We start from the raw sequence: 25,135 nt of genomic DNA, 5'->3' as shown, positions 1-25,135 counted from the left end.
TCTTGTCTGATTCTGACGTCAAGGTTATAGTGGCTTCAGAGGATAAGTTAAGAATTTTCTGTCTATCCCATGAATGCCGACAGAACTCTCTTAGAGAGAGCTGTGTGCACTCTGTTCTATAGTGCTTTGCTCCTAGCATCACTGCCATTATCTTCAACAGAGCAGCCGTGATGACTTGTAAGTGGCCTTCAAGATGGAGCCTAAAAACTGGTATCCATCACAGAAGACGTTTTGGGAGTCACTGCACACTTAGTCACTTCCTCTTACATTTCTCAGATATTTGCATACAATTCTGTTCCAATCGCATGTGGCTTTGTACATGTGGCACGGGGTACACAGACTGTGGAAGTTGGGACTCCTATGTAGCTACAGGGATGTTGCTGTCCATTTGGGGTGAGATTCTGTGGTGCTGTAGTAGCTTTAGGGTTATCCAGGCTTCTCGCTTTTTGTTTTTATATTATTATTATATACTTTGTATGTAAGCCCAAGAAGCTCACTGTTTCTTCAAGTGGGACCTTGGCGGCATCATCCGTGGTGCTCTATAAGGACTGTGATTCCCTGACTAAGGCAATGTACTCCCTGCAAGAAAAGGTCATTTCTAGAATTTTCTCTTCTCTCCTTGTCCTCTCTGAGAAAGGTGTGGCCTGGAAGGTGCAAGATCGGGGAGCTACTGGCAGCACTAGTGTGGAACCTGGGAGAAAACTTTAGGTAAAACCTCACAGTCTTATTAGAAGACAAATAAAAGTGTGGAAAACTCGAGCTAAGCAAAAGCTTTCAAAAAGTATTACAGTACAGTTTACCTATGATTATAAATCAAATAGATAAAAGGATAAAACAGAAATAAACAAAAAAGTACCCAAATGAACATACTCAACGTTGGGTTTTTTTTTTGTTTGTTTGTTTGTTTGTTTGTTTGCTTGGTTGGTTTTGGTTTTTCAAGACAGGATTTCTCTGTAGCTTTGGGACCTGTCCTGGAACTAGTTCTTGTAGACCAGGCTGGTCTCAAACTCAGAGATCTACCTGCCTCTGCCTCCTGAGTGCTGGGATTAAAGGGGTGCGCCACCACCACTCAGCTCAAGGTTGGTTTTTCAAAAAACAACTCACACAGTTGATAACCCATTTTACTAGTAAAAAAAGGTTAAGACAATGTAAAGAATCAAAGTGAAGAAATATATCAAAGCTTCAGTAGGTTAAAAAGATTAACGGGCTGTAGAGGTGGCTTAGGTTAGTTAAGAGCATTTGTTGCTTTTGTAGGAGACCAAAGTTCTGCTCCCAGCATCCACATAGTGGCCCATAACCATTTGTAACTTCAGTTCCAGGGAATCTGACCTCTGTATGTCCCAGATGTGAATATGTTTGTTTGTACTTAGACAAGGTATTGCCATATAGCATAGGCTGAACTGGAACACACTATGTAGCTGAGATCTAGAACGAAATCCTCCTATCTCAGTCTTCTGAGTGCTGGGTGGATTACAAGAATGCTTCACCAGGCCTGGTTATGAGGGATTATTTAAATTACTGTTGGAGTAGACATGCTTCAAGTTGGATTGAACACTGAGTGAGGTTAACTCCTGCTCCCAATTAATTGTCTGGGCTTGTGAAACAGAAAATTAAGTACAGCAATCAATCAATCTAATTTCAACATGAGTTAAATTTGATGACTTTGCCAAAATAATTACATGTAATCATTATGATTATAAAATTTCAAACTTTTCAATCAAAGACAACAGTTATTATTGGCTTTTTCTAAAGGTATTTCTGATCTACTTTCATCTTAACAGCCTGTCTGTTGGGGAGACATCAGGGAAAGCGGAGAGTGGAAGGGTTTTCAGGAAGTAAGACACATTCAGTACCATTTCCACAGCTTCTCACCCAGTCTGAATAAAAAGAAGAAAGTAAGCTGAGCATCAGCATTCATGTCTATGCTTCCTGAATGAGGATGTGACCAAGATGCCTTATGCTACTATTGCCATCCCTTCCCACCATGACGCAGACTGCACCTTCAAACTGTGAGCCACAACCAACATTCCTTCCTTAAGTTGCTTCTGTCAGGTGTTTTGTCACAGTAATAAGAAAAGTAACCAACACAAAAACAAAAGGAGGCTTGAGCAAAAGTGAACATAAAGGCTCACTTACCTCCCCTTGGAAGCTCTTGAGCAGTGGTGCTACCTGCTTGCGCAAATCCTGGGTGGAAAGGAGGTCAGGAAACAGCCATGGGAAGAAAGAGAAGAACAACATGGGTTAGAATTCCTACGAAGGCTCTGTGCAGATTATTACCACAGAAAATCACAAAGCAAGGCCTTGTTCTAAGACAAAATGAAACAAAACAGTGTAACTTCTAACATGCACATGTTGTGTGTGTGGCATATGTACATGTTCATGTGAGATGAGTGTCTTCCTCACTTGTTCTATGCTTACTTTTTGAGGCAGGGTCTCTCAGTGGCCTGGAGTTGATTCAGCTAGGCTTTCTGGCCAGAGAGGCACCAGTGTCTCTGCCTTCCAACACTGGTATTATTAAGTACATGGCCCTACACATCCAGCTTTTATGTGGGTGCTGGGGATCAAACTCAGATCCTCATGCTCACATGGCAAGACATTTTACCCACTGAGTCACCTCCCTTACCCATAGTTTCCTAAGGGCTGCATTCATACATGTGGAGAAACCATTATTTTTTGCTCCTCCACTGGATGATTCCTGTATTTTTACACTATGTTCAATGACAGAAAGCAATGAGATGCATTCACAGGCTTTTTTATTTTTTTACACAAACATTGCTACCTGTGGAGACTAATGGTCCCCAAAAGATATCTTGAGGCCTGCGAATACGTGAGTTCACACAGTAAAGTGACATTGCAGCTGTGATTATGTTAACAATCCTGAGATGGAGAATCCTGGACCATCCAGATGGGACTAATGTCATTAGAGTACCCAAGAGAAACACAGGAGTCCTTCCAAGAGGGAGTCAGGAGGGGACTCTGACACTGAAGCTGAGATTGGGAGTACAGGAAGATGTGGGGTCCTGGCCAGAGGAGAAGCATAGCCTGGCAGAACTGGCACAGGCTGGAACCAGACCTCCCCAAAGCTTCTGGAAGGAATGCAGCCTTTGCTGGCACCTCTTTGTCCACCTCGTAAATCCTGTTCTGGATTCCTACCCTCCAGCGGTGTTAGATGATGTATTCCTGTTGTTATAAGCAGATGGTAGCAATGGGAATAAAACATTATTCTGTTCAGCCCACCACCCCTTCCAGAAGGACAGGATAAAAATCTAACAGTGAAGGGCAAAGAAAGATTAAAAGCAAGAATGACAGGAGAAAGATTTGTGTTTCTTGGGTTTGTTTGGTTTTTGAGACAAACTCTCATCTAAACCATTATGTAGCTCAGGATAACCTTGAACTTCCACCTCCCAAGGGCTGGAATTATACAGCCCTTCTTATAAAAAATTAATTTTATTCATTTATCATTTTGCATCTATCTTTGTACCTGCAGGCAGGTGCCCACAGAGGCCAGAAGAGGGTGCTGGATCTCTTGGAACTAGAGTTACAGGTAGTAGTTAACCACCTGTGAACAGAAACCTGGCCCTCTGCAGGAGCAGCAAGCACTTTTAACCACTGAGTCATCTTTCTAATGAGCATTGGATGTAGTGGAGCACACTCGTACTTCCAGTACTTGCTAAGTTCAAGGTCAGTCTGAGCTATATAAGAACTCATGTGGTGTTCACAATCACTTTACATTAAGTCTTAGTATACTGGATATTTGCTACATGGCTCAGCGGGGAGGAGACACAGGGCCTGGTGGCACGTCCTTTGCCACAGGTGGTTGACCATCTCTATTATGGGTAGCTCATGCCAAGAGATGCATTTACAAATCAGTACTCTCCTGGGAGGGAGGGTCAATGGGAGACATTAAGATGCAGACAAGAACTCTAAGACAGCCAGGAGAATGCAGAGCTAAACAGAAGGAGTTCCCAAGAGAAGGGTGTTGCTTCTACAGAAAGCTGCAGAGCAAAGGACCAAGGGAAGACAAGACTAGATTTAGCAGCTGGGAAGCTCCAGGGAACAGAGAACAGCTGGAGTAGGTTTGGAAGCTGCCATAGCAAATCCATAGCAAATGTGTTGAACCTTTAGTTAAAGCATAAGGGGAAAGGACAGGGAGGAACAGGGCACCAGCAGTCCTTAACCTTTGCCCAGTGATCCCATCTACACCATGGCTTGGAACATTGAACAGAAGGATGTCCACAGCTTAGAAGGGGAGGAATTTGTCTAAGGTCAGGGAGCTGGACGCGTTAGGAACTGAACTCAGTCTCCCCACCGACGTTCCTCTCTAATTCACACTAAGCTAAAATTGTATAAAGAATTAAATCACCACAAGTGTGGAATGGCATAATGTAGTAGCCACCAAAAGAGTAACATGGTACTGATGGACACGTGTGTCACTCAGATGGCTTATGAAAGTCATGTGTAGTGACTTGTGCACAAGGGAGGCTGACTCAGGAGGATGGCAAGCTCAAGTCCAACTGAGTTGTACCAGTCAGGTCCTCTCTTATAAAGCCTCATTCAGAGGATTAAGAGAAAAGCTGGGTAAGGTTACACAATGACAGAAATGAAGAGCCCCCAACATGGGGACCACAGCAGAGAAAGGGACATGGGAGCCTTTCATGGGTCAGTGGGGGCTCAAATCCAGGTAGTCCCTGGGCTCCCCAAGCCCACCTCTTGGTATAAAGTTGGCCTTACAAGAAAACTACTGCCTGAAGCAAGGAGGTAATAGAATTATCTCTGCATCCTAACAGGGTTCTAGGAAGGCCAGAGAGCTACACCTCTCAGGACAGGCTTGCCACTCCCCCTTTCTAATTATTTGGGGCTTTTTAAAATAGGATCTCACTGGACTTTAACTCGATGTAGTTAAGGATAATCTTGAACTCCTCAATCCCCCTGCCTCTACCTCATGGATGCTGAGAATACAGGAATATACATACCACGCTGGTGTGATCTGGGGATGGAATCCAGGGCTTTGCCAATTGGGCCACAATCCCAGTCCCTGAAGCAACCTTTTGATATTAAAGCCAGATGTGTATCTGTGTGCACACAGGTGCATGTGCACTCCCTATCCTTCCCAAAGGCTGATGGGAAGAAGAAATGACTATGTATTCACATGTCTCACACAAACTGACACAGATGCACTTCAAACCACCAGCTAAAAGTCACCCATTCTAATTTTATTTCTCAGCAGTTTGAGAAATGCCTTATCTCAATCTGCTGCCTGCAAATATTATCTGGTTTGTTACTAAACTAAGGAGAGAGACTCAAAGCTGCTCAGTTCTGGCCTACGGGACTCTGTCACCATCAGTTAGCATGGACAGGAAGTGATTTATCCTCTTTTTAAAGCATGGTGCCCTTTATATTCCAGACAGCCACTGAAACCACAATCTCTGCTGCTTCTGGTCTTGGGTCACCACTGTTGCAACCATTGTGACAATTGCCAACTGAAGAAAGGTGGTGGGGTTCAGGTTGATTGAAACCACACTGGAATGGTAACTGACATCTGTTTAAAAGCCCTAAGAATAGAGTTGAACACTGATTTGAGTTAAGGGTTTTTCAGCATTATCAATTTTTGTTCCATCTCGTATCCTCACTAAACAAAAAGCAAAACAGGTCTTAATCACAGAAAGAGGTGCTCTTGTGGGAACACCGCATGAGGAGATAGTTTAGTCAGTTAGCTGCTTGCCGTGCAACCATGAGGACCTGAGTTTGATCCCTAGCACCCTGGTAAAAGGCTGGGCATGGAGAATCCCTGGACATATTGGGGTTTGCCAGTCAAGCTGACTCACTGTGACACACATGCTAGTTAGAAGCCTTGTTTCAAAAAGCAAGATGGAAAATTCCTGAGGAATAGCATGAGATTGACCTCTGACCTCTACACAAACCTATACTACCTATACTTACACTACCTATAATCACAACATATATATACACACATATACATATGGTAAATGCATTTTTTAATTAGGGGAAAGACATGCCCTTGAAGAGATTACTATCAGATGTCTGTTGGAAAAGGCCAAAACGATTTGTTTGGCCCTCTCTCTTGAGCATATAGCATAAAAGGTTACATTACCAGAGAAACTTCTATGCAGAAACAATTTTCATTATTTTGGGCTGGAGAGTTGGCTCAGCAGTTAAGAGAGTACATGTTGCCCTTTCAGATTACCTAGGTTTGACTCCTAGCACCCACATGGTGCTCACAACCATCTGTAACTCTAGTTCCAGGTGATCTGAAGCCATTTTCTTGTCTCTGTAAGCATCAGGCATGTGGTGCACATACATACATACAGACAAAACACTCACATACATAAATAAGAAAATAAATAAATCTTTTTTAAAAAAAAAAGTTGGTTGAGACAGTCACTCTGGCTTAAAAGGAAAAGAGATAAAATACAAAGAATGCTCTAACTATGTTCTTAGCCCTGCATTTAGGAGGTGTGTGGTCTCCATAAACATGTACTCAAAGGCCCTCATGGACCTGGACTGTTTGTTAATCTGAGGCCCAGAAGAAGTTACTGGAAGACTCTGTCCCTTCTTTGAGGTCTTAGGTCTCTAGTCCCTTGTGACATCTCTCCTGCTTCCAGCCCCTCAGACCTCCGGCTTAAGTATCACCTCAGGATCCAGATTTGCCTTGTTCAGAGTTGGGGCCCACCTTTCTTCGCTCCTTAATTTTAGCTCACATTTTCTTCTTGTGTCAATGTGTTTGAAAAGCTGGTCAAAACGGAAAACTGGTTTTCACAAAGGACACTCAGAAATATTTAAGGTGAGGTGACATGTCACATAGCCACATAGGACTGGAAAACATCATTTATTAGGACTTTATGAAGTCTTCACTTTGCCTTCATTATCAAAACCTCAAAGCCAGAAAACTCTTAGTCAGGGATGGTGGTGTGAACTTGTGGTCCCAACACTGGGAAGACACAGACAGGCAGATTTCTGGGGCTTGCTGGCCAGCCAGCCTAGCCTACTTGGAGATCTCTGGGCCAGGAAGAGACCTGGTATCAAAAACCAAGGTGGATAGCTCCTGAAGAATGACACCCGAGGTAGTCCACTGACCTTCACATGTACATGAATAGATGATCCCCAACACACACACCCCACAAAGGAAATTCTGACTGAAAATGTCTTACAGAACCAGGAAAGTAAATGAGTTTGCTGCCAAGCCTGGCAACTCAAGTTCAACTCCAGAGTTTGTATGGAAAGAAAGAACTAACCAAATTCTCTCTCTCTCTCTCTCTTTCTCTTTCTCTCTCTCTCTCTCTCTCTCTCTCTCTCTCTCTCTCTCTCTCTCTCTCATACACACACACACACACACATACAATATGTATGTTTTTTAAAAATGAAAATGTCCTAAATATATGTTCAAAGCACATTTCAAATTTTTATTTTTATTATTTGACTGCATGTTGTCTGTGTACCATGTATGCCTGGTACCTGAGAAAGCCAGAAGAGGGCATCAGATCCCCTGAAACTGAAGTTACATACAATTGTTAGCTGCCATGTCGGAGCTAGGACTTGAACCCAGGTCCTTTGCCATTGGTCTTAAATGCTGTCATCTCTCCAGCCCCCAAAGCACATTTTTATATAGCCTACCGTGCTAAAACTAATAGCACCAAATGCAAGACACACCATTATTCTAAACTGCAGAAACAAGTGCTTTTATATTTCAATGGTCATCATCATTTATATTGACCCTGATTCTAAAATGGACAAAACACACAAAAATCTAAGTATTATACCTGACAAAATAGGATTACTTCAAAATTTAACACAGTACAAATAATAGGCTGCAAGTCACTGCTTTTTTTTTAATCTAAAAAAAACTATATAGTAACTCCTATTTTAGAGACTATTGCGATATTTTGTATTAAACAAAAAAGGAAGGGTCCTGGTCTTCTGAGATACATACAAGTATTCATGACTTGATTTATAGGCAGGAATGAGGGGTGAGACTAGGAAGAGAGAAGTAGTGATGATTGTAACAGGCATAATGAGTCTTAAGGGGTGGTGCTACTCACCTGGTCCTGTGAATATTTGAAATAGATCAATTATATCTCTCTCCAAGACAATGGGCCTTCTGCTGAGCAATCACAGAACTGGCAGAGAGTTAGGAGAATGGAGTCAGGGCTGCCCTTTGAAGCCACAGCCTTTGAACTGGTCAGTGGAACTTGCCAGTTGTCAAGTTCACCTGGGAATGTCAGAGTCAGGCCATCCTACACTCAGACCACCTGTCCTGCCTTTCAAAGGAAACTCATCAGGATTTTCCACCAAGCTGGGCAAGTGTTGAGCGTTGGTAGAAATCTCTCTGGTGAAGAGTGGCCAAAACATCGTTGCTTAGTAATACTTGGTAGGCATTTCACTTAAACCAGGCATTGGTGGTTTACAATTACAATGCTTTACATTACATTCCATAAGCTGTAATCCCAGGACTAAAGAAGCTGAGGCAGGAAAGTTGAGAGTCAAAGCTTTGAGGTCAGCCTAATGTACATGGTCAAACTGTATCTCAAAATAAAATTTTTTAAATAAAAAAAGGAAAGTTTGATTAAGTGGTTGGGGATGCAGCTCATTCCATATAATGCTTGCTTAACATCCATAAAGCCCTGGGTTTGCTTTCAGCACCACAGTCAGGTGTGATGCACACCTGCAAACCCAGCACTCAGGGAGTGGAAGCAGGAGGACCAATTTAGGGTCATTCTAAATAGGACTGGGCTTTAGGAGACTCTGTCTTTAAAAAAGAAAAAAAGGAAAAGGGGCAGGGGAGAAGAAAGGGGAAGAAAATTAGCAGGTGCTTACTTTACTAGGAGTTTGCTTTAGTGAGACGTCAAGTGGACGGCTCCCCAAATCCTCAGCTCTAGAACAATGAACCCTGGAGAAGAGGAGGTGGAAATGGCTGAAGTTTCTTCTCACGCAGCCCTCCTCTCCTCTGAAAGTGGCTGAAGATGTAGGGCTAGGCTCTCCTGGCCCTCCTCCCAGTGCCTGACACATGGTCTCCAGGCTCCTTCCTCTGTCCAGTGTCGCCAGTGCCATCTGACTCATGAGTCACACTGCACAGGGGCTGTCCAGAAGGAACTGCTAGAGTTCCTTTCTAGAAAAGAGGGAGTGGGATTCTAGTCCTTGTCACAGTGGACAGTGCACCTATCAAATCCTAGGGCTTTTTACAAATACAGAAAGCATGGCTAGGACTGCAGCCCAGTTGGCAGAATGCCTGTCTAGCATTCCTGAAGCTCTATGTCCCATCTCTAATACCACATAAGCCGGGTGTAATGATGTATGGCTATAAATATGGCACTTGTGAGCTGGAGGCAGGAGGATCAGGCATTTGTAGTGAGCTCCAACCCAGCCTGAGATACAAAAACTCTTCTGAAAGAAAGAGAGAGAGAGAGAAATCCAAAAAACTCAGATTCCAGAACATTCGTATGCTAGGTAGGAGCAATTTAAACAGGATGATTTATTCTGTAATCTAGACATTTCTATATATAGAATCATTTTAAAAAATCTGGATTCATTATTGACAAGTACAAGAAAGTGAGTACATACGAAGTTAATACAGCCCTCTAAAAAAAAGTACAGCTTCTTGAAAAAGAACAAACCAATTTCCCCTTCCTTAAAAGTAACAACAAGATTGCCCCCCACATCCCCAACTTTTCCTTCTTGGTATGTGTGTGTGTCTGAGACAGACAGATGGACAGCAGACCTCATACCTCATTGTGTAGCTCATGCTGGCCTCCAACTTATGATCCTCCTGCTTCCTTCCTCCTGAGTGCCGAGGTTACAGGCCAGGACCACTAAACAATAATAAGGGGCCTGCTGTCTTAAGAAGTAAGCCATCCATCCTCACAACAATCCATGAAGGTGCAGAGCATCATAGCTCCCTGTAAAGGGAAATTAGCTCCAAGCATTTATTCCTGGTGTCATTTACAACACCCATGATTCCCCTTTATCAACACAGCCAAGAACGCAGGCCAGGTGTGAAGCTTATGAGTGGAGGCCTGAGGTTGATAGTGACTTCCTCAATCACTCTCCACCTTTTCTTTGAACAGTGGCTCTTGTTGAACCTGGAGCTTGCTGATTCAGTTAGACTGGCTGCCAGCAAATTCTAGGGGTCCTCCTCAAATCTGGGACTGCAGGCATGAACCAACACAGTCAACTTTTACCATGAGTTCTTGAGATCAATTCAGGTCCTCATGCTTGCATTGCAAGTACTTCACCAACCCCGAGTAGAAGGTAGTTAAAACAAGATATGATACTTCAATTGCAGAGTTCAACTGAAAAAGAGTTTGCTGAGAAGTGAAGTTTCCCTTTGTCCCAGGATGCAGGAGCCTTCACTTCCTATCTCATCACCTGAAGGTGAATGGCGTGGCTATTGATGGGCTTCAAGCTTTCAGATGCTTTTATAGATGAGCACATACCCTTTCCAGTCTCTGTGAGGTGAAGGAGTAGTTTTAAATGTCAATTAAACTGGGGTGTTAAATAAAAAATCTCTCTCTACAACAGCATTCAGTATGACCTGGCAGCAACTCAGAGAATTTAGTTCACAGATTTACGAAAATTCCATTAGCTTTAATTATTTATCAGTAGTCGAGTTAGATTACAGTTCTTGACCTATTTTCACAGTGGATGGGCCACCCAGCAATGGAATAGATGAACAGTCTTTTTCCTAAACTGAAATAATAGAAACATATTTTAAAGAACGAAACCCAAACATGTAATTACCATGATGCAGACCCTGCCATGTTGCCTTTGTCTCCAGATAAAATGTACATCTTTGTGAGGTTTTGGTTATTAAATAAGATTATCTCGAAAAAGAGAAACTCACTCGTGCTATAATTTCTTCCCATTTAAATTTCTTTGCCCCATTTAAAGCATTTTATGTTCTGGTGGAGAATCTCAAATGTGATAGATGTGACTTTAGCACTATCCTAGTAACACTGGGTAAGGGGAGTTTCCTGGAGTCACAGAGTGACTGGAGGTGTGGAGATCAGGTGTGGGACTCTAGTGGGTAAGTGGTAAAGTTAGTCAGTGACGGACATAAAGGACAGAGACACTGAGTTCCCAAGCAATAGCAGCTCTGCCAGGTTCACTGCTGAAGATCCAGCATCACTTGCGTCCCACCCATAATGTCTGTCAGATTTGAAAAGAAACAAATCAAGGAGAAGGGGATGGTTCCAGATGGGCATGGGTTACACTGTAAAAAAATGACTGGAGGGTGCATGACAGTTGCCTGGCCTATTGCAGAACCTGAGTGTTGAAAGGCAAGGGTTCATTTAGCTAGTGTCTTGGGAATCCTGGCTTTTTCAAGACCCTGTAGCAAGTCCGAGTTAAAACTTCTTGCTATTTTGGCATTTCTCAAAAGTAGAGTTTTCTGGAAGCTCTAATATCCTTACTCCAATATTGTTACAAACTTCCATATTCTTCTCTAGCATGGTCAACACCGATAGACCTTGCCTACCCTCTTTGTCTCCCTGCCTCCCTCCCTCCCAAAAAATCTTGATATGGCTCCCGCTGGCCTCAAAACATACTATATAGCTGAAGATGACCTGGAACTCCTGATCCTACAGTCTCCCCCTCCTGAATGTTGAGTTTACAGGTGTGCATCACCATGCCTGATTATGGAACTCACTCTACCAACTGAGCCACATCCTATCCTCTATTGCTCTCAATTTAATGAAAATAAAATGCTGAGAAATGGCTATTTCATCTGAAAACTAATGGCTGCTGGGAGTTCAAAACCATGTTTCTGCTCTGAGGACCAATATACAATACAGACAAAGAAGTCAGATGTTTTAAAACATCTGTGGCCTAGCATCCCCACTTGGGAGAGTGTGAAAACACTCGCCTGTCTTTGCCCAGCTCCCAAATCATTGGGTCCTAGAGGAGGCACATGCTGCAGACACAGCTTGGTAGACAGAGGGCCAGGAAGAGAAAAACAAGAAAGCCACCTCAGATTTCTGCAATCTGTTCTCAAAATGAGTCTTGTTTGTCTTTCCCAATATTTTTCAGTTTTTTCTTTCTTTTCTTCTTCTTTCAGTGTGTATGTGTAGGTATACTGTCAATATTTAGGTGCCATCTACCTTGTTTTTTGAGACAGGGTCTCTTACTGACCTGGAGTTAACCAATGAGGTTCCTACTGACACACCTCTTCCAAGGTCACCTTCCCTAATCCTTTCCCCAACAGTTCCACTAACAGGGGACCAAGTATTCAAACATGAGCTATGCAGACCATTCATATTCAAACTACTGCATGCATATTTGTACACATGTATGTAAGTGCCCTGAGGCCAGATGTTGGATTCCCTGGAGCTGGAGTTATTGGCTGTTTTGTAAGCCATAATATGAGTGCTGCGAACTCAAGTGCTCTTAACTGTTGAGCCATCTCTTCAACCCCAATTGTTTTAAAATATGTAGTAAGCATGAATATGCAGTCAGTGAAGGTAAGAAAGAAACCATGCCCCACAACTACAAACCCAATGCCAAACCATATTTACTTAAAACATTTTTGTCAATTATTTACTTATTTCACAACTCATTTTTCAAGGTGTGAGCTCTGTAGAATATAAATGATATCAAATATCAAGGTTGTACAGGCCTAAAAGCCACATGCTAATACTCATTTTTAGGATATAGCTGGTTTAATTTTCTCTTCTTTATGCTGAATGCATATTTCTATGATGAGTAACTCCACTTTATCATCAGAGGAACAAGTCTCAGGAGACAGTGTAGAAGATTTGAAACACCACAAACCAACATCTAAGGAACAAAGATGGTCCTACACAGTTACAGTGTGAACAGAGAGAGGGTATCAATATTCAAAACAAGGACATGGTGTGTGTGTGTTTCTTAAAGGCAGACTGAGGCTTATGCATGTAGAACATGTGCCTAGAATCTCCCAATGAGGAGCTAGGGACAAGACTCAGCTTAGGAACTGTTTTGTACTATTGACAAAGACTTGGGTTCAGTCACTAACAATCACAAAAACAAACAATCAAACAAACAAATGTTTATATAACTTAAAGTTAGTTCTCAAACATGTCATGTCTCCATTTCCATTGCATCCTCATCTGAAAGCCTGGCCTCAATTTATCCATCATTCAAGTGTACATCACTTTATAAGAGGAAGACGCATGGGGAGAAGGGTCCTTTGTCTCAGCTTAATCACGAACATATACTGTTTATTAATATTTAGTAGCTTCACAGAGCAGCTCAGGAGTAATTAATAATAAACGATGAGCAAATCTACTTGCAGACACAATGCTTACTGCACACGATCAAAAAGAAGCTGGATCCTAACTAGATGCCCAGTGGTCCATGAGGAACTAGCAAGTACACAGAGATGGAATCTAAATGAGGTCTGCTTGCACATGACTTTCCTCTCTTCCTCTTCTACTGTCATTTCTTATGGAAAATAACACAGAGCCAGCTACTGGCACAGGAAATGCAGACCATAATTTCTTAATTTCTAGACGAAATTCTTTATGCCACATGGATGGCCTACAAAATGTCTCATGAAGCAGGCAACTAAGGAATGGAAATCTTTGAAAGCAGCTTTTAAAGCTATTTGAAGATGTTCCGAAGCATCTCAAAGGAAGCCGGTACCTAGCATGGGAGGGAAAACAAAATCTTCAGGGCAGAATGAAGCATCCTGACCCTGGTCCTTACCCTGAGTGCTGTGTGTGTGCTGCTAAGAAAGGAACCCAGCTTCATTCTATCCAAGAAGGTCCCTTTTGGGACCTCCAAAAATCAGCTCCTCAGATCCATTCAGTGTTATCTAATAAGTATCCCCAGAGAACTCCTAAACTAAGCAGCTGAGGTTTACCATGGTAAGCAAGGGTGGAGAGAAAAGGCACACACCCTAGAACATTCTAATGTCCAATCTCCAAAAGATTTCTGAGCCAGTGACTTTTCATTATTCACTAGTCTGCAGTGCTTAAAGAATACAGTTACCTCTCTCATTATTCACAGGGTGTTGGCTTCAACCCTGCACCCATCTGAAACAGTATCTGTGGATGCTGAAGTTCCTTACATAAAATGGCACCATACGTACATAGAACCAACTTGTACATCTCCACATAGTGTATTCTGTAAACCATATTTTAATTTCTATTTTGTTGAGATTTGGGGGTGGAACTCAGGGAATTACCTGTGCTAGACAAGTGGTCTACCACTGAGCCATGGTCCCAGCCTTTCACTAGAGATTCTAGGCCAGTGTTCTTCAGTTGTACACCAACCAGCCCCGAATTATCTCTAGATGACTTGCAATACTTGTCATAGTAACAATGCTATGTTTCTAGCTGGTATATTGAGTCATTTCAGGAATAATCACAGAAAAAAATCTTTGCACATTCAATACAGGTGACAATTTCCATATTGGTTTTTCATGACAGGATTTAGACCAGGCTGGCCTTGAGCTCACAGAGTTCCGCCTACCTCTACCTCTTGAGTGTTGGGATTAAAGGCATGCGCCACCATTGCCCAGCTCCCTCAATATTTTTAATTTATATCCAATTATATATGCATACAGAAATTGAAGACATGGGGGTGTTGACTACATAAAGAGCTGTTTAGGAGCATTAAGAAAAAGTGTAACACTCAACAGAGAAAATGGTTTTAAAAGACTTTTGAAAGCAGGGTGTGGTGGTGCATGCCTATAATCCTAAAGTTGGGAAGTTGAGTCAAGAGGATCATGATTCTAAGCAAGCCGGGGCTATCTAGAGAAACTGGTTCAAAAAGAAAAAAAACATGCATACAATTTTTTAAAAAATCAATTAAATACTTTAGGAATTCCTCTTGTCACCTCTCTTGCCTCTTAAACAAGGGCAGGCTACAGGCAGTCTTGAGATTCTTTCTTGACTCTCAGCCTGGCATCCGTACAGTGAAACAGTTTAGCAAAGAAATCAGTGGAAGGCTTTTGCTATCCAGAGCCGCCTAACTGGCGGGATGAGTCATACATAAGTTCATAGATGTCAAAAGCAGCTGCCCAGACGTTTCTGTTATTACCATATACGGCTAATATAGATCCACTTATCTCCAACCATTATTCAGTGGAGCTCCAGCAACTTCCATACCTTATCACCTCTCTTCAGAGTTTCTCGATCTGCAACTCCAGGACATAAGACTGTGTACCCAACCACAGGACCTAAAATCATCACCCTGGGCTGCAAAATGTGTGCATAGCTAAGTGTTTGAATAAGGTCAAAGTACAGGGCTAACTGTTTACATTCCAGCAACATCAAAAGAGAATAGCACAGGACAGTCAGGATTCAAAAACAACTTTACCTGAGTAGCACCCCTCTCCAATATGTTTTATATCACATACTCAGGAATAGTTTGGAAAATTGTGCTTGGTTAGAATTATTTTTTACCTATTCCCTATTTAAATGATAAAAATATTTCAGGTTCCTACAAGCTGGGAGAATTAACTGGTTAAGGGCTAGAGGTAGCTCAGGTGGTAGAGTGTTTGCCTAGCATGATGAAACCCTGTGTTCAATTTGTAGTACTACATAAACCTAACACGGGGCAAACACCTATAATCCTAGCACTGAGATGGTAGAGGCAGGAGGACTGAGAGTTCAACATCACCCTCCACTACATAGTAGAAGCCAAACTAGGATACTTGAGATCCTATTTGAACAACAAAACAAAAACCTAACCAACCAACCAACCAACCTAAAGAAAAAACCTCCATCCTAGACAAAACAACTGTCCCAAACTAATCAACCAATCCAAGAAAAAGATTAATAATTATCTAAGGAAATGGTCCATTCATAGATTCAACCAATAAATTCCTATGGAGTCAAACTTATAGACAAGCAAAGAAATACATCCTTAGACCTGTCTCTAACTTCCAGCAGATGAGAGAACAGACGCCCATTCTCGAAATGGCCAGCAGTTGACACTTCATGACCCAACTGTGTTTCCTGGGAGTTCAACCAAAGATGACACAGCAAAGAGGGCTTATCAGTCTTGTCTTCTAACTTTCATTTTCATATTCTCCCATGTAGCAAATAGAAAATCCTTAGCTACAACTTTTAAAAGCTACAAAGACCTATAAAAAGCTACTATAGACAGCCGGGGATATAGAAGTCCAGGCCCCAGGCATCCAAACATCTACTCTGAGGTACAGCTAAGATTCCCCAAGACTTGAATAAAAAGGAACTAAGGCTTAGTTAGCATGATGGTACATACTTGTCATCCCAGCACTCAAGAGGCTGAGGCAGGGGGATCATGAGTTTGAGGTCAGTCTAGGCTACAGTGCTGAAGAATGCTACCCTCTGTGGTTAGTATATGGCAATTTCTATTCTGTAATCAGAGCAGCTAAGATTGCATACACATGAGACTCTCACAAGACTGGGAGCCTGAGTCAGAGTGTAGCTGGTGGGCCAAACATCTCTACCATGTAGCCCTACTGTAAAGAAGTAGGAAAGACTACCTGGGGGAAGAAAAGTAGATATGAAGAACTTGGGGCTGAAGCGACCTGGTGGGGTGGGGAGATGAATCAGCCAGTAAAGCACTTGCCTTCCAAGAGCTGTCATGGACAGCTAATCTGAAACTTCCAGGCCAACAAAGAACTTTGTTTTCAACAAAAGATAGAAGGTACCTGGGAAATGACACCTAAGGTTAACCTCTGACCTCTACACATACATCCATACATCCATCTGTGTGCACATGTACTCACACAATAAGGCCCGGCTCACTTGATTTGTTGTACCTCCGATAAAGCTCAGCAGCTCCCTGGTCTCCATGGTTTTATTTCTTAATCCTTCCAATAACTGAGCTGCTGCCCCATGGAGCCTTCAGGACACATTCTAAAGGGTTATCTCGAGAAATGTGCCAAGTTTAGTGATAGGTTAAAGTCTGGCCACATCCTATAAAACGTCTGATAGCAGCATATACATACCAGCACCAACGTGCAGATTTACCATCACTCTGTATACAGGACATGTGGTATTTGGGAACCTAATGCCTTCTACCCTAAACTATCTGGATAGAATGCCAAACTGAGACCTGCTGGTGCCCCAGACTGCTGTGCCCTGATGTCTTCTATATTTTCCTGGAGGTACTAGAGATGCAGGCCAAGCCTTTGAACATTCATTCCAGTTCAGGTTAGAACATGTATCCCAGATTTCCTGGGCCTCCTTTCTGTCCCCAGATGCTCCTTTGGACCTCAGGCACGGTGAGCCTGAACTTAATGAGTGATCAGGAACAGAGCAACTGTTGAAGAGCTATTAGAAGTTCCTTTTGCCCATTAGGAAGCACACAGTCAGGACAGGGTCTGTCCTCTAAAAAGGATACTTTCTTATAATTATCTTTTATTCTTTTTTGGAGTCAGGGTCACATGCAGCCCAGGCTGGTCTCAAACTCTCTAGGGAGCTGAAGGTATCCTTGAACTCTTGACCCTCTAGCATCCACCCATACATGCAAGAATTACAGGCTGCTAAATGTGAAGTGCTTGTTCTGCCTGCACTACTCAAGAGAAATGAAGGAAAGGGGCCTGCTGAGAGGACAGTCATTGATAGGTGCTAAGCATTAGTCTAGTCACCTAGCTACCTGTCATACTTGAATCACGCACAAACAGAATACAGATATGTGCATAGATGGCAGATAAGGAAAGATAAGACCCAAACAAACAAACCCAGAAGGAAAGTGCAGGGCAGATGCATAATCCAGGAAAGGGGTGGGAATGGAGCCAGTGAAGGTTTAGAAGCAGAGATTGAGCAGAGAAGAAGGGAATCTAGAAAGAGGACCCAAAAGAGGCAAGCTGGGTGCATATTAAAAGCAGGGTAACAAAATGGTTCAACAGGGAAGGTGATGGCTGACAAGCCTGAGCACCTGGGCTGGATTCAAGGAACCCCACAGAGTGGAAAGGTAGAACCAACTCCTTCTTGCAAGTTGTCCTCTGATCACCGCAGACACCATGGCATCCCTACCTACACATGTTTATGCACATACATACTAAATGAAAGATTAAAGAACACATCGACAGGGATCCAACTGTTGAGGTAGCCTGAGAGACCACTGCTGCTCAAAGAATCTAAAGAACATAAAGAACAGTCACCAAGCTGGCTCAAGGCAGGTGAAACCCTGTCCAGAGCCTGTTGTAAGACCATGACTCTGGCCAGAAGAATCATGGAAAGCTGGCCTGAGGTCACAGAGCCACATACAAAACACAGGTAGTGCAGCCATGCTTGTAACTCAGAACAACAGTGGTTCTATGAGTACCAAAGGGTGACTGTGAGATGCGGGCATGGCCATTTTTAAAAATGCTCTGACTCTGTTGAATACAAATGCGTCTGTGACTAGGTTTAAGTCCACTGACTCACAGTTGCTCTGCCCCAGCAGCAGGGGAGGGAAAGAGACCAAATCTGCAGAACTGTGCTCATAACTAACAGGAGATGGTCCACCCTGGGTCGGCAAGCTCCAGCTAGCCAGCTAAATCCAGCTGGCTCCTGGTATTTTTATGGTCTGTGAGCTAAGAATGGTTTTTACACTTTTAAATGGTTACATTTAAAATGGTTATGTAAGTGAGTACATAATATCCTGATTTTGCCTTTTGCCCAGTCAGGTCTAAAATATTTAATGCCATACCCTTCAAGAGAAGGTTTGTGGTCAGATCTGTGGTACTGGGCCTGTCTTCCCAGCTACTTGGGAGACTGAGGCAAGAACAGAAGTTCAAGGCCTGCCTGGGAAGCTTGATGAGACCCTGTCTTTAAAAAGAGAAGATAGATAGATAGATAGATAGATAGATAGATAGATAGATAGATAGATAGATAGATAGATAAAGGTTTAAGAAGCTAGCTCAGAGTTGAGTGCTTACCCAGAATCCCCAGTGAGGAGAGTGCCTGCCTAGTGTGTGTCAGGTTTGATCCCTCGCACTATAGTCACACACAGAAGTTGTGGACCTCTGATCTGTTCTTTTCTGTTTGTCCCACCCTCTTGCACAAGGTAAACTTGTGAGAAGGATTTGCCTTAGCCATGTGGAATGAGCCAGGCTTTGGAATTCAGGCACGTGTGTGTCCTGTGAATGTCTGAAGCCCACTATGATCTTGTGTAAACTGAAAAGCCATGACCCTCAACATCAGTGAGGCCCCATCTCCCAGACTTCCCAGCCCAAGAGGCTGTTGTAAACATCAAATGAGACCTGGAACATGAATATGTCTGTGAAAGCTCAAAATGCTTCGGGAATAGAAATTTACTTGTGGTCATTTATGAGCCTGTTTATTACCAGCATCTACTCTTCTCATAAATGTTGCAACTTGACATCCTATCTCAGTCCAAGACATATAGCACATGGGATGGCAGGGCAGGAATTTGCAGAACTGCCAAAGAAGTGACCTGGGCATTCTGCCCTGTGTCCCGTGACCCTGCCTCATCAACAGGTCAGGAGCACCTCTCTTAGGCCAGTTCCAGTCATACCTCACTAAACACATCCTCATGGTAGAGGAAGATGTCAAACTCAGGCTAAAAATGAGTCCTTGGAAACCTGCACTCGAGTCTGTAATCCACTATGGAAAAACCATCCCAACCATACCAGATATGGATGAAGGGGACATGGGAATGAGCTGTGTATTTTGTGGGAGACCTAGAATGTTCAACATCATAGGGAAGCTGAAACTCAAAGTATTCTAAGGAGAGGGCACACTAAATGTCACACTTAATCCTAAAGGAGTTGCCAAGTCAACTTTCATGGAAGCATCACTTTATTGTCCTGGCAGCTTCAGGTGCCTGGTCACTCACAGTAATGTGACCCAACATACTCATGCTGCATTGAGGCTAATAGGCTGGGGGAGGCCTGCTGAGGCAGCCAGGTTGCCACCAGAACACAAGTCTTCCAAACCAGGGAGGATCCAGGCTCTGACCCATGTGTAAAAGTCCCTTTTCTCTGTGAGCTCAGGCTGGGCTGGGATACGCTGATTCCAAGTGGCTTTCTTGCCTTCTCTCTGTGTGTGTCTATGCACATGTTTATTTGCATGTGTGCATGTGTGTGGAAGTCAGAGCTCCAGACGGTCATATTTGTAAGTGCTTTATTTTTTGAGGCAGGGTCTCATTGGCCTGGAAATTTCAGATTCAGTTCTGTTGGCTGACCAGTGAGCCCCAGAAATCCACCTGCTGCTGCCACCCCTCCTCCTCGATGCTGTGATTATAAGCACATTATTCAATGAGACAACTAGAGTGGGAGTCGTGGGTCTCAGGTTTCACTACTGTTTCAGTGCAAGTGGCTAATTAGTAGGGAAACAATTTGGACCAGGGTAAGTCTTGCTGCTTTGAGTAAACCTGCAGTGAATGTCAGGAATGCACTTGTATCTGCTGTGTGCCTTGCATGCATACAGCCAAGAAGTTACATAATCCTCACCCCTCATTCTTCCTTTTTTTCTGAAATAGGGTCTTGTTATAGGTAAGCTGGCATCAAACCTAACAATCCTCCTGCTTTAACCTCTGTGTGCTACCACACCTGGCTGGTCCTGGCCTCTTGAATTGCTTCAGGGAGGACAAGACACATTCACTGACAGCACAGGAAGGCAATTTCAGGAGCCCATGCAAGGCAGACACAATAGAAGCCTGGACAACCAGGCAACCCCTTGCATGAAGCCAATCTCTCCTCCAGGCAGAAGAAACTTTCTCTTGGAATTCCATGCACCTAACATAGAGTTGTTCACCACCCAATACAACTGCTTTACAGGAGAGAGAACCCAGAAGTGAGGCCAGGCCACTCTAAGGTTGATGCTCCTAGTGCTTATAGAACCCACTTGATGGAAGTGGTTATTGAGTGATCTAAAGGGTAGAGAGGGATCATTTCCCTCACAGCTAAATAAACAAGAATGACTTAGTTAAAAGGCAAAGAACTCAAACATTAAACACGATTGTGTTCAAGCTGGAGAGGAAGGCCAGACAGGGCCAAACTGAAGGTCACAGCCAGCTCCCAGGTCTAGATTATGGGTAGGTATCTTAATAATTTTCAGAAGACTTGAAGCTACCCGGTGATGGTGGTTAAGAGATACTGAGTCTAGCTAGACATGAGGACTGTTCCTAGTCAACTGTGACACTCCTAGCACCCGGGAGCTACCTGGAGGTTACTAGTTCAATGCCATCCTGGGCTACAGAGTGATGAAATGCTGGGGGTGTGGCTGAGCTGTAGAGCACTTGCCTAGCATGCACAAAACCATGGGTTCCATCACTGGACCAGCAAATAGAATAAATTAAAGAAGAAAGAAGGCACTCTCCCATCAAAAGCACAGGCTGGGGAAACACTTGGAAGTGCTTTTGCTGACAAGCTGCCCGGGAGAGCCACTGCCGACAGAGGCCGGTTTCTATTTTAGTGCTAACATCGGGAAACAAGCTGAAGACACATGCGCCTCAATTCAGGACAGCTGCTTTCCCAAACAGCTCAAAATAGGAACTCTCTACAACACACGTGCACTGGCACGCACATGCGTGCATCCACCACTCAAACAACCAGCAGATCCAGAGTTGGCACAAAGGATTTCATTTTCTTACAGAGCCTGAAAACTCTAAAGCCCATATACTTTAAACCCAGACCAGCCCCACACAGTTGTCCATAATCTTGAAGCAGGCTGCCTGTCACTCTTCCTGGTGCTCTGTGAGTCACCAGGGAAAGTTTAATCTTGGAAGCAACTGGACCACAAGTGGCCCTGCTGCAGATCAACAGGTCATACTCTGTCAATTTGTCACCAGCTTCAGCACAGCAGAAAACCTGTTCCCACAACCTGTTGGTAGGGTGCTCTTTCTGGAGCAGTGACAAGTCTGCTTCCCAGATGTGGCCGAGTAAATCCAAGAGAGGTATGTTGGCCAGGGAATTGAGATTTCAGACAATCTCACAGCACTTGCAGCATAAGTTTAAAGGACTAGGCTTCTGCCTAGTAGGAGGTTGGAGTGAAAAAAAGACGTCCTGATGCAGGAGGAAGCAAAGTCTGGGGAATGAGCAGACTCTAGCAGCCACCTTTCTAGAGCCCCCTCCACCACCAGAGTGCCTGGTCTTGTGCTGGAGGAAGGCCAGCAGATGCTCAGGCCAGGGACACAGGGTGAGGCCGGATTCCGTGGCTGGTGGAGGCTTACAGACCTTTTCCGGGCATCCTTCAGGAGCTAGGCCTGGCCCAGAGGAAACATACTTCAAAGCCTAGCTGTGAACCTGAGAGGTCAGCAGTTCCTCTCTCTCATATCCTTGACACAAGTCCGCACTGTTGAAGAGGGAAGAAGAAAGCTGCTAGCAGTCAGCAGGAGGAAATGGCTTCCTGACTGCTCCCTGGTATGCCTTGGAAAGCCAGCTTTGTGCCCAGTCCACACTTGATGGGGCATGGGAGGCTGAGGTTACTGTCTTGGTTCCAAAGATCCTATCTTTTGTGCCAGTGGTGGACTCAACTTCATGAGGCCAAAGCCTTCCTATTCCTCCTTCCAGAAGTCCTGTGAAGCCCAGGGGTAGAAATAGGAGATGAGGATGACAGGTGCTTTTCAAAATATCCTGGCAAAGCCAGGACTGAAAGTGTGTGTCTTGGAGTATATATCATGTGTGCTTTTTAATAGGCCATCTCCAGGGTTTATGCAGATTGTTTTCTGGAGTCCATGTGGCAGGAAGAAGGAAGCCATAATGAAACGGAAGAAGGTGCTGCAAGGCTGAGGAGTGGCCCAAGCAACCTAGGTGAGCTGACCAGAGCTGGTGTGGGGAGAGCCACAGAGCGCCACCCTAACAATTTCCAGTACCCATCCACAGCCTGACTTCAAGTTGTCAAACGCTCCCTAAAAATGAAGCCAAGGCCTTTTAAAAACTTATTTGTGTCTGGGTTACCCCACTCAAAATAATGTTTTCTCATTCCATCCAATAAAAAGAAAAAAAAAACTTATCTGGAAGAGAAGTATTAGGTTCCTGAAGGCAGCAACAGAGGGAGCCCAGGCCTTCAGGCCAGTCTAAATACAGTTGCCTGGCAGAGAAACTGGCTTGTCCTGGTTTCCAGCAGATGTGGGCAAAGCTGGCCATGAAAACAATGCAGGAGGGGTGGAGGGAGGCTCAGGGCTGCACTCACAGGGGTACTGTAATGATGGTGAAGCTGGAGGAAACAACAGATGGCCAGGAAGGACTGTATTTTTGCATGGAGCAATTGATTCAAGGTAAGCTTGAAGGTGACTGACCCTGCACTGCCAGGCACAGTGAGGGAACGGTGACCGAGGAAAGGTGGAAAGGAGTTGGGGAATGGGTGAGAGTAAGGAGAACATCATACAATCCTGTCCAAACTGCTTAGAGAAGCAATGAACTGAGTGTGAGTCACACACTTGGGGAGGGAGGAGTGGTTGCTAGTCAGCAAGGCATATTCAGAAGGAGATGCACAGCAGTTGCGCTGCTTACATTAGGAGTTCTCAGAACTACTCTGGACTGGAAAGGCAAATATTCCCTTTGGGAGCTCAGGAGTACCCCAATATAATGAGTCCTGCTCTCTCCACAGGCCAGCTTCATTGTCTGCTCACTGGCCAGTCAGCCTAGTGTAAGCAGTGTGTTCCAGGCCAGTGTCTGACCATGTATGTCTAAAAAAGCAAAGAGCATTTGAGGAATGTGATAGCTGAGGTGGTCCTCACACACACACAAAACCCCTCTTGGTATTTGGGTAGCACAGGTTATAGGTATCCCAAAGGACACTCAGACCTGACACTGTTCAAGTCTAGTATAAAGTGACATAATGTTTATATATGATTTCCACATCTCTAATGACCTAATCGGTACTGTCATACTTTTTCCCTCAAGTGGATTCAATGAACAGTTGCACTCTGGAATTCACATCTTACTTTCTGAAACTTCCAGGGTTTCTTCTTTCTAAATGTCTGTCTACTGTGGGATGAATTTGAGGAGAAAGAACCTGCAGAAACTGAATTTGTTCAGTGTTCACTAGTCTCTAACGGTACAAAACTACCATGAACTGGGCAGGAAAGATGGCTCAATGGGTAATGGACTCACTAAGCAAGCCTGACACCCTGAGTTTGGCTCCAGATTCAGTAGCATATGCATCTGCAGTACTCGCACCACTATGGGGAAGGCCAAGACAGTAGATTCTGAGGAAGCTAGTAGGCCACTTTAGAGCAACAAAGAACTTGTCTCAAAAATAGGTAAGACCCAAGGAAAGTAATAGTACCTGAGGCTATTCTCTGACCTTCACATGTGTTCTGTGGCGTTCATACATATGTGCACATGTGTATGTATACACACACACACACACACACACACACACACAACATTTCTTTTTAATTACCATGAACCAAAAGGTCCCTCAAATTTAAAAAAAAAAAAAAAGGAGGGGGTAGCTTCCCTTTTCCCCCCAAGAATTTAACCCATATTAATAGTTTGGTAAATTTTCTTCCAGCAACAGCTGGATGAATCTGCCTTTGATCATTGGCATCTGGGTTCGGTGCTATATCACTGAGGTCTAAGTCATTGTCCCCTCTGGAACATATGTCCAAAAAAACCCATATATTTCCTACATCTAACAAAAAGGCACTAAATCTCCTTCTGGGCACTGAATGCTCAACCAGGATGCTCACAGGCCCCAGGAACTCAGCTAGCTTTTGGCAAGTATTTGTAGTCAGTGTGGTCTCAACTGGAGAGGATCTCAGCCTCTTGAACTCTCATCAAAAATCAGATGTCAGTTTTAGGCTGGGGAAATGTTTCAAAGGGTAAAACACCTGCTGCACAAGCATGAAAACCTAAGTAAAACCCTCATAAAAATCTGTGTGTGTGATGGCTTCAGTCTGTTGGGGTAGCGGCGACAGGAGAATCCCTGTCGCTTGCTAGACAAGTCAGTCTATCTGAATCATTGTGCTCCAGTCTTGAAACCCTGTCTCAGAAAATAAGGTGGAGGGCTAGCAAGATAGCTCACCAGGTACTTGCTGCCAAGCCTGACAACAAAAGTTTAATCCTTAGAAACAACATGGTGGGAAGAGAGAACTGATTCCTCTAAGTTGCCCTTTAACCTCCACATGCTTGCCATGGCTAACATGCTCCCTCCTAGACAGACAGACAGACAGACAGACAGACAGACAGACAGACAGACAGACATACAGACATACCTGGGCATTCTCATTCTCTCTCTCTCTCTCTCTCTCT

General features: G+C 43.7%; 1 protein-coding gene across 6 annotated transcripts in view; it reads right to left on the bottom strand.

The window, feature by feature from the left end:
* Cux1 (cut like homeobox 1) overlaps positions 1-25,135 on the bottom strand; it is a 333,866-nt gene that overhangs the window by 167,969 nt on the left and 140,762 nt on the right. For all 6 annotated transcript variants that reach the window (XM_005344582.2, XM_005344581.2, XM_026784688.1 and 3 more), the window contains exon 3: positions 2,137-2,184. In XM_005344582.2, the coding sequence (XP_005344639.1) occupies positions 2,137-2,184 (48 nt within the window). The remainder of the gene's footprint in view (positions 1-2,136; positions 2,185-25,135) is intronic.

Source organism: Microtus ochrogaster, chromosome 2 (assembly GCF_000317375.1).
Source record: "Microtus ochrogaster isolate Prairie Vole_2 chromosome 2, MicOch1.0, whole genome shotgun sequence".
Classification (NCBI taxonomy): Eukaryota; Metazoa; Chordata; class Mammalia; order Rodentia; family Cricetidae; genus Microtus; species Microtus ochrogaster.
The sequence above is the reverse complement of the archived record's forward strand: the minus strand, read 5'-3'. Positions and strand labels throughout refer to the sequence as shown.